The following is a 10,564-nucleotide window of genomic DNA, read 5'->3' as shown; positions in this document are numbered from 1 at the left end:
TTTAAGGCTTATCTGATATTGTTTAAGGCTTACCTGATATTGTTTAAGACTTGATATTGTTTAAGGCTTACCTGATATTGTTTAAGACTTACCTGATATTGTTTAAGGCTTACCTGATATTGTTTAAGACTTACCTGATATTGTTTAAGACTTACCTGATATTGTTTAAGACTTACCTGATATTGTTTAAGACTTACCTGATACTGTTTAAGACTTACCTGATACTGTTTAAGTCTTACTTGATATTGTTTAAGGCTAACCTGATATTGTTTAAGACTTACCTGATATTGTTTAAGGCTTACCTGATATTGTTTAAGACTTACCTGATACTGTTTAAGGCTTACCTGATATTGTTTAAGACTTACCTGATATTGTTTAAGACTTACCTGATATTGTTTAAGGCTTACCTGATATTGTTTAAGACTTACCTGATATTGTTTAAGACTTACCTGATATTGTTTAAGGCTTACCTGATATTGTTTAAGACTTACCTGATACTGTTTAAGACTTACCTGATACTGTTTAAGGCTTACCTGATATTGTTTAAGACTTACCTGATACTGTTTAAGACTTACCTGATATTGTTTAAGTCTTACCTGATATTGTTTAAGACTTACCTGATATTGTTTAAGACTTACTTGATACTGTTTAAGACTTACCTGATACTGTTTAAGACTTACCTGATATTGTTTAAGACTTGCTTGATACTGTTTAAGACTTACCTGATATTGTTTAAGGCACTGACAAACGATCCCTCCATTACCTGTAACAGGTAGACAGTCATAGATAAAGTCAGTCTAAATGTGGAGATTTGAATGATAATCAGACGAATATTGCATCCGCTGTCACAGCTTTCATTTTCACTGTTATCTTACATTGGTAAACAAGAGCTATTCACATTAAATGGTTGTATATAATATATTTGTCTAAAATATATATTGTAATGATGAAAATAACAATGTATCCAAATGTCTGGCCTGATATCAACAGTACATACAACTTTTGAAATACAATATTAATAGATTAAAGTGATTTCTTAATGACAACATTTTTTGCTTGTTCTGTATATTTCTTGATCTGTATATCTTAATGAAAACACTAAAATAAAAAAGTTTGTACTGATAAAACACAATTTGTCATAACAAATAACTAAGCAACCTAGTAAATAAAGGTTCAAGCCTCAAGGTCAATAAAAATATTCAAGCTAGGGACGTCTAACTCAGCTAGTCCTTACCTAACAGCATGCACTAAGTAACAACACAGAAAATTAAACAACAACAAAAAAGGAGCTTCGGGAATTTTTAAACAACTTATATCAATGCTTAGTGTTTAAATAAAGTGCATGGATTTTATCGTGTTAGTTACTTAAAGCTTGGTATAATGATCAGGTTTTGTTATCATTGTAAGAGCTAGAAAATAACAAAACACAGATGCTCAACACACAAAAACATGATTAATTATAAACTACATATTTAGATATAAACAATTACAGTGTCAAGTGCATGAGTTACTTAGCGAAGAAAAGTTAAGTTCTACAGTGTTAAAATGATTTCTATCAATTTATAAACAATTCTCACAACACAACAAAAAATCAGGCTTTCAGTCCGGGAAAACATGACAAAATGATTTCTTACGACTCTTGGTATGATTTCCATTATATTGTTTAAGAGTAAGCAGCTGTCATCTTAGTGCTTAAAAAATACAAAATGAAACTTCAGTATCAGGGCATTGTATTATAATTAGATGTAATAGCTGCTAGTCATGTTCTATATAGAAAACTAGAAATGTTTGTAAGGCGTCGTTACTGCCATCCCATCAATATGAACTCCACTAACCCCCCCCACATACACTTTCATGGTGGAGACAAAAACACTATTCAGAGATTATTACAATGTACATGATGATTGATTTCCAAACAGACAAATAATGTATGGAGAACATTTAACTTAATCAGGGCACAACATACAGGATAATCCAGTGTCAATGTAATGATATAGATATATTGATAGCCCATAGTTGTACTAAGCTTTAAAATATTTAGCATTGAAGTATTGTCACGAAGTAATAAATACCAGTATGTACAAACCTGTACCCTGAGTAATCACCCACTCTTTAATATACTCTATGGATCTTGTCTAGATAGAAACATCATACTGTATATTCAGTGAGTATTTAAATTAAAGTTTGTACAATAGACCGTCGAGAATCCTGACACTTGTGTTCTCAGTACAAACCATTCTGGTTTAGAATTTCACAGACAGCCAGGTTCTATTTATTATAAGTCAATAATCAAATCCATCCCCCGGTATTTCTATGTATTTTCCAAACTATCAGCGTTCAGATTATCGAATATACTGTCTGTGATACAGGGTTATATGCCCTTATCAGCAGAAATCGTGGTTAATTGTTACGAAGTTTGTTGTTGGGGTTGTCATTGGTTAGTGAGAAAATGATTTAACAATCCAAACCTGCTGACAAGGGCACATAACTCTGTAGTATGAGGAGGGAGTCTAGCACACTAGGATGTATATGATAATATACTGGTATACAGAAATAATGGCTTCGTAAAACTAGCATGTGTAGAACTACTACAACAGTCCTTCATTTGGATTCAGATTTCTAGCCAATTCAGTTCAGCTGATTTACCCTCAGAGATACGTTTTGGCTGATCTAATACGGGGGTTTCGAGATCCCAAAACGACGTGGGTAAAGTACTATTTACCGTTGATTAGTCCCACCTTCTGGTGATTATGACGTCGCCATTTGACGGGAATTTTGTGACGTCATAATCATCGGAAGGTTGGACTAATCGACAGTAAATAGTACTTTACCCACGTCGTTTTGAGATCTCAAAACCTACGTATTATGAAGTTCCAGTTGGAATGGTTCATTGTGTATACAGAGGTGAATAAGCTATGATTAATCCAAGTTGATAAATACTGTATACAAGAGTACGATTAAATACATTATATATCAGTATAGATTATTGAGTTTATCTTGCACTGCAGAAAATCTAGAGAAGGCCAAAAAATACTGCGTTTTTGTTGACATTCTCAAAATATGTGTAGAAATATTTCATAAATATGTTACATGAAACCATGATTTTCAATTTGAGTGTTTTTCTAACTCAGTTTTCCACACATAGAATCGAGAATTTTAACACACAATATTTTGAAGCCAAGAAGTTGTAGTTCATCATGATCTTAAAATGACACAATATGACTGTAAATTTGAATTCCTTACGGAGTCTGTGGTATACTAATATCCTCATCTGAACATGCCTAGAAATGAAGCATTTTAATTATCTTTTTTTTTCTTTTCATGATTTCAAGGTGTTTAAAAGACAAATTTTCATACCGTTTAAGACATGATAATTTTTTTACATATTTTAATCATAACAAAAGAAATATGAGGTAAAATCTTCATTCTACGTTCAACCAGAGCTCAACTCGATTTGGATCTTCTAAGAGGAGAAGTCTTCTCGACCTTATAGATGGAAGAGCCTTTAGAAGCAGAAGAGCTAAAAATCGAGTGCCCGGAAATTATATTCTAGAAGAAGAAGAGGGCAAATCGAGTTAGGCTCAGTGTTGAATTGTTTGGCAATTTTATGTGAAAGGGAAATGTGTAGTTGCTGGTTGCTAATGGTGTAGTCACACGTGGCTATACCACCAGACAGCTTTTCAGGGTGATACGGGTGAAGTGTGAACCGTTGGGAGCCATTCGGAGGCTTGGGAAAGCCTGCTACAGATTGGGGATTCATATCCGCTAGTCAGATGTCTGATTATGTTACACTCAACAGGAGTCTTAGTAAGCCTTTCCTAGCTGAGGTGGATATCTACACTTATGTGGAATAGGAAGACTTGATCATGTGACAGAGGACTTGTGTCTGACGGGGGTCGCGGCAGGTGGAACACCATTTAACCGACAATTTTCACAATTTCATCAGACATTTTATGGTCTTCAGAACTTCCGATTGTCCGATTGTAAATTTTTAATTTGTTAAAATCTAATTATCTTGTTTGATGTCAAAATTGTTAATTTTTTTTACCTGCAAAAATAACCGGCTAAATACTATGTCAAAATGATTAAAAAGTCTTACCATTAATCATATACATAATTTGTAGGCAGTTCTGGTTCACTAAATCTTAAATGGTTCATTTTATTGTTTTAATGGTATACAATGTCATGAACTGAAAGAAAATAAGAATTAGGCTATTAAAGCTATGATTATGTAATTGGTTTAGAAAACAATATGAAGTTTTGCATATAGGATTGGAGGTGGGAGAGGAGGGAGGGTGGTGGACATGGTAACACTTCAGGACTGGAGGGGAGAGGGGGGGGAGGGTGGTGGGCATGGTAACACTTCAGGACTGGAGGGGAGAGAGGGGGGAGGGTGGTGGACATGGTAACACTTCAGGACTGGAGGGGAGAGAGGGGGGAGGGTGGTGGACATGGTAACACTTCAGGACTGGAGGGGAGAGAGGGGGGAGGGTGGTGGACATGGTAACACTTCAGGACTGGAGGGGAGAGAGGGGGGGGAGGGTGGTGGACATGGTAACACTTCAGGACTGAGGAGGGGAGAGAGGGGGGGGAGGGTGGTGGGCATGGTAACACTTCAGGACTGGAGGGGAAAGGGGGGAGGGTGGTGGGCATGGTAACACTTCAGGACTGGAGGGGAGAGAGGGGGGAGGGTGGTGGACATGGTAACACTTCAGGACTGGAGGGGAGAGAGGGGGGAGGGTGGTGGACATGGTAACACTTCAGGACTGGAGGGGAGAGAGGGGGGAGGGTGGTGGGCATGGTAACACTTCAGGACTGGAGGGGAGAGAGGGGGGGAGGGTGGTGGGCATGGTAACACTTCAGGACTGGAGGGGAGAGAGGGGGGAGGGTGGTGGGCATGGTAACACTTCAGGACTGGAGGGGAAAGGGGGGAGGGTGGTGGACATGGTAACACTTCAGGACTGGAGGGGAAAGGGGGGAGGGTGGTGGACATGGTAACACTTCAGGACTGGAGGGGAAAGGGGGGAGGGTGGTGGACATGGTAACACTTCAGGACTGGAGGGGAGAGAGAGGAGAGGGGGAGGGTGGTGGCCATGGTAACACTTCAGGACTGGAGGGGAGAGAGGGGGGAGGGTGGTGGGCATGGTAACACTTCAGGTTATCTTAGTATTCAAGTTAAGTTACTTAATTATATATACAGTGGATAAAATATTTACTTGGGACCAAATCCCAGTTATTCAGGGTTTTCAAATGATATGAGTCGGAGTGAATGAGGTTTGACTGCATTAGGATTATAAACTTTTGCGATTTTAAAAAAATGAATTTGGATCATAAGTAGGGTGTGGCCATTTAATGCAGCGCAGAGGCTTGCCCCAACCTTGTACTATATTAGTGAAAGCAGAAGCAGTTAAAAGCTTACGTTGCGAATCAGTTGATTGTCTACCTCAACAATGTTAGCATCCACATAGCCCACTGTAAAACAAAATCAAAATGGTCGCATATAATACTCAGTATATAACATAGTTATCTGCCCTTGCATGTAGATATTAATTGTTACTGTATGTGTTTATGAGCAAAACATCATATTTCTCAAAGAAAATAATGTAGGTTCTGCTCAAAAACTAATGACATAACAATCGATACCTACAAACAAGTGCAGATAACTCTGTAGCATGCAAAGATGGAATTTAACGTCTTGGAAATCATGGGAATAAAAATGAAACTTGTCAATGATTTCATATTTTGAACTTAATTTATCCCTAACATTTCATAATGAAATACAGTATTCAAAACTTAGAACTGGAAGAACTCATAAGTGTCTTTAGATGTGAATGAGTACATTTAAAAGTCATCAGTCAGATCATCACAAATCAAATTAGGACTGTCTCAATTGAATACACAAACAAGTGCTTATTATCGCTGTGAGGCACCGTATCAAACATCGGTTACCTTTTTGTGACCAGTACACAGACTAACCTATTTGTGACCAGTAGACAGGTTTCTCCATCTTATCTTCCTCCGTTAGTCGGACGAGCCACTTCCCCGGCGGATTATCCACCAGACGGATTACCTTGAGGAAAGCCCCCTTTTTAGCGGTGAGTTCTAACTTAGCCATTTTACCACTGGAGGGTACAGCGTCCTGTTTCAGCATGCCCTCGCCCTGGGATTTATCTAACTGTGCCACGTCAATCTGTAAAACAAACATTACAACAATTTTATTGATGTATCGATCCTCAACTCTCACTACAAAGGAATACACAGTGTACAGAAATATCTATATAGTCACATGTAGTTCAGCCACCAGCAGACTTGAGCACTGTTGTCTCCTTCCTTCTAATGACTTAACCATACCACCAACAGTATCAATCTTTAGAGTGACCGAGATGGACAGTCTCCACCAACAGTATCAATCTTTAGAGTGACCAAGATGGACAGTCTCCACCAACAGTATCAATCTTTAGAGTGACCGAGATGGACAGTTACCACCAACAATATCAATCTTTAGAGTGACCGAGATGGACAGTTACCACCAACAATATCAATCTTTAGAGTGACCAAGATGGACAGTTACCATCAACAGTATCAATCTTCAGAGTGACCGAGATGGACAGTTACCACCAACAATATCAATCTTTAGAGTGACTAAGATGGACAGTTACCACCAACAATATCAATCTTTAGAGTGACCAAGATGGACAGTTACCACCAACAGTATCAATCTTTAGAGTGACCAAGATGGACAGTTACCACCAACAATATCAATCTTTAGAGTGACCAAGATGGACAGTCAACACCAACAATATCAAACTTTAGAGTGACCAAGATGGACAGTTACCACCAACAGTATCAATCTTTAGAGTGACCAAGATGGACAGTTACCACCAACAGTATCAATCTTTAGAGTGACCAAGATGGACAGTCTCCACCAACAGTATCAATCTTTAGAGTGACTAAGATGGACAATTACCACCAACAATATCAATCTTTAGAGTGACCAAGATGGACAGTTACCACCAAAAGTATCAATCTTTAGAGTGACCAAGATGGACAATTACCACCAACAATATCAATCTTTAGAGTGACCAAGATGGACAGTTACCATCAAAAGCTCTCATTAAGCCTAGTAAAACATTGATATTACACATGTAGGAAAACTTTGGCTGAAGCTCAGTAATAAGACCCCTCGCCTGTAAAACCTGTCCTCTAGGATTGGGGACTTATTATCAGTAGAAAACCATAAATGTCATTTTATGTAAAAAACAAAACCAAAGCACACCAAAAAAAACAGAACTGGATACTGATGAAACAAGATAAATGCACTTTTATAAAATGCAGATTTTGTTAATGAATTATTCCATACCTTGAAATTCTTTTTAATGTCCTTTAATTCTTTTTCCTGTCTTTTCTTCTCTGCTTCTTGTTTCTTCTTTTCTGCCTTTAGTCTTTCCTAGTAATGGTAAAAAAACAGCTATTTACAGTCTCATATCAAACAGGTTGATTTTGTTAGCGATACACACATTATACAGAGGTGGTCGAAACGGCAAGTTTTGTAATAAGTTTTGTAATATAATTAATGGGAAAACCTTCAATAAAATACTGTAAAATATTAGGTAACCTGATTGTTTAGGGCCAGTTAAACCTACTTCAGTGGACAGAGAATAGATAAAGTTGTCTGCCCTATTCAGTAGGTATTGATTACTTTGTTATGGTTTTCAGGCGAAAATGATTCACGACTACATTACATGATAATCTTCGCTAGGGTACAGCTAGTCTACGTTACTGAACCCTTGGCAGGTGTCACGTTAAAACTGACGTTTCCACACAGCACCACCTGCTGGATCATTGCAGTTGCACCCTTTCCATTTACGTAATAAGCAATCAATGAAAAAGCTTGTATCATTGTTGTATGGATTGAAAAATGGCAGCACCTGTTGAAATGCACATGTTGTTTACGACAGATTCAAAATACCAAAGATAAACAAGTTTGTGAGTCATTTGTTTGTCAGTTTGAACACCTGTTTTTGTGTTTCATGCTTCAGTGTCAAAAATTTTGTCAGGAGATTGCAGTTTATCTTTGCATAATTTGTTTAACTTTGAGAAACCACGCAAATATTTACTTTCCCAATTTGTTTGAAGAGCAACATATCATACTTCATTTAGCTGGTCTAAAACATTTAATAATTGACTAAATAGTTAACATGACTCTGCTAGGGACTGTCGTTGACAGTCATTGTACGCTTCTATTAAATGTAGGTCACTACTATCACTTTCATACAGTTTTGTTGACATATAAAAAATTGTGTTTTCATTGGTCGCCTGAACCTAGCCACATCCAATTAGAATTTGAAAGCGGGAACTTCAATTTTGACACAATATCTGCCAAGGGTTGCAGGTCGAGTATCGGACTGAATACCCTTGGCTAGCGAAGTTGGATAATCTAATGTTTGTTAAACCACTGATACATCACTCTTAACCACTCTCTCCTCTACAGACACACTATATTTCATTCATAGCTCTGGAATCTAATAAAAGCCACTGTTTAACAGCAATACCATGAGTTTGTACACAAGATATAAATCAACAGATCACCAACTGTGAATCAAACCGTATGTGACTTTACATTTGTAATGTATATGCTACAATGTTTGCTCTGACAGTGAATGTAAACACGTGCGTGTGCGAGCAAGAGGCTTCATACTACCTGGCAATCGGTCAGTTATGTCCAAGGTTACTTACTGCTTCTTCCTTTTCCCTCTTCTTTTTCTCCTTTGCCGTGAGTTTCTCGTCCTTTTTCTCCTCCTTTTTCTCGTCCTGTTTGTCTGGCGTGGGTGTAGGAGGAGGATTCTCTCCCTCACTGTAATAATGCATCATAAATACAGACAATACAATATATCATAGTCTTGTTTTCTTATATCAAATACTGTGTAACTCATGTTATTTGTGTTCAGTGGTTTGCTTGCGGGTAGAAACTTTTTAGATCAAAATTGCAGAATAAATCCATATTCAGGTGTGTTTTGTGCATCAGAATGTTTGACAATAGAAACTTTCAATGTCAAGGTCATTCTGTCATGTCAAGGCCATTCTTTTAAACAAATTTCCAAGTCTATCACTAACAATTTCATGTAGGTCAATGTGAATCTTTTAAACAAATTTTTGTTGGTGACTATCGTATCATACTGCCAACTTAGGCTTCACCTTAAAAACCTGAACAAAACCAAAACAAACTCGGATATATTGCTCTGAAGAGAACATACCCAGGTATGGCTTTGTAGAGAACATACATACCCAGGTAAGGCTTTAAAGAGAACATACATACCCAGGTATGGCTTTGTAGAGAACATACATACCCAGGTATGGCTTTGTAGAGAACATACATACCCAGGTATGGCTTTGTAGAGAACATACATACCCAGGTATGGCTTTGTAGAGAACATACATACCCAGGTATGGCTTTGTAGAGAACATACATACCCAGGTATGGCTTTGTAGAGAACATACATACCCAGGTATGGCTTTGTAGAGAACATACATACCCAGGTATGGCTTTGTAGAGAAACATACATACCCAGGTATGGCTTTGTAGAGAACATACATACCCAGGTATGGCTTTGTAGAGAACATACATACCCAGGTATGGCTTTGTAGAGAACATACATACCAGGTATGGATGGAGATTACCGTTGGTAGAGAAACATACATACCCAGGTATGGCTTTGTAGAGAACATACATACCCAGGTATGGCTTTGTAGAGAACATACATACCCAGGTATGGCTTTGTAGAGAACATACATACCAGGTATGGCTTTGTAGAGAACATACATACCCAGGTATGGCTTTGTAGAGAACATACATACCCAGGTATGGCTTTGTAGAGAACATACATACCCAGGTAATGGCTTTGTAGAGAACATACATACCCAGGTATGGCTTTGTAGAGAGAACATACATACCAGGAATGGCTTTGTAGAGAACATACATACCCAGGTATGGCTTTGTAGAGAACATACATACCCAGGTATGGCTTTGTAGAGAACATACATACCCAGGAATGGCTTTGTAGAGAACATACATACCCAGGTATGGCTTTAAAGAGAACATACATACCCAGGTATGGCTTTGTAGAGAACATACATACCCAGGTATGGCTTTGTAGAGAACATACATACCCAGGTATGGCTTTGTAGAGAACATACATACCCAGGTATGGCTTTGTAGAGAACATACATACCCAGGTATGGCTTTGTAGAGAACATACATACCCAGGTATGGCTTTGTAGAGAACATACATACCCAGGAATGGCTTTGTAGAGAACATACATACCCAGGTATGGCTTTGTAGAGAACATACATACCCAGGAATGGCTTTGTAGAGAACATACATACCCAGGTATGGCTTTGTAGAGAACATACATACCCAGGTATGGCTTTGTAGAGAACATACATACCCAGGTATGGCTTTGTAGAGAACATACATACCCAGGTATGGCTTTGTAGAGAACATACATACCCAGGTATGGCTTTGTAGAGAAACATACATACCCAGGTATGGCTTTGTAGAGAACA

The 10,564-nt window shown here is 38.0% G+C and overlaps 1 protein-coding gene across 6 annotated transcripts in view; it reads right to left on the bottom strand.

Annotated features, from left to right (window-relative positions):
- Positions 1 to 10,564, bottom strand: part of LOC138326056 (FYN-binding protein 1-like) — a 93,830-nt gene that overhangs the window by 7,833 nt on the left and 75,433 nt on the right. For 3 of the 6 annotated variants that reach the window (XM_069272174.1, XM_069272177.1, XM_069272178.1), the window contains 5 exons: positions 8,737 to 8,854; positions 7,361 to 7,447; positions 5,977 to 6,190; positions 5,420 to 5,472; positions 723 to 763 (listed from right to left, as the gene is read on the bottom strand). In XM_069272174.1, the coding sequence (XP_069128275.1) occupies positions 723 to 763; positions 5,420 to 5,472; positions 5,977 to 6,190; positions 7,361 to 7,447; positions 8,737 to 8,854 (513 nt within the window). Of the gene's footprint in view, positions 1 to 722; positions 764 to 1,634; positions 1,692 to 3,243; positions 3,282 to 5,419; positions 5,473 to 5,976; positions 6,191 to 7,360; positions 7,448 to 8,736; positions 8,855 to 10,564 lie in introns of all 6 variants that reach the window. The other 3 variants (XR_011208862.1, XR_011208863.1, XM_069272176.1) reach the window with 3 other exon arrangements.

The sequence above is a fragment of the Argopecten irradians genome, chromosome 6 (assembly GCF_041381155.1).
Source record: "Argopecten irradians isolate NY chromosome 6, Ai_NY, whole genome shotgun sequence".
NCBI lineage: Eukaryota > Metazoa > Mollusca > Bivalvia > Pectinida > Pectinidae > Argopecten > Argopecten irradians.
This window is presented reverse-complemented; position numbering and strand designations above follow the sequence as displayed.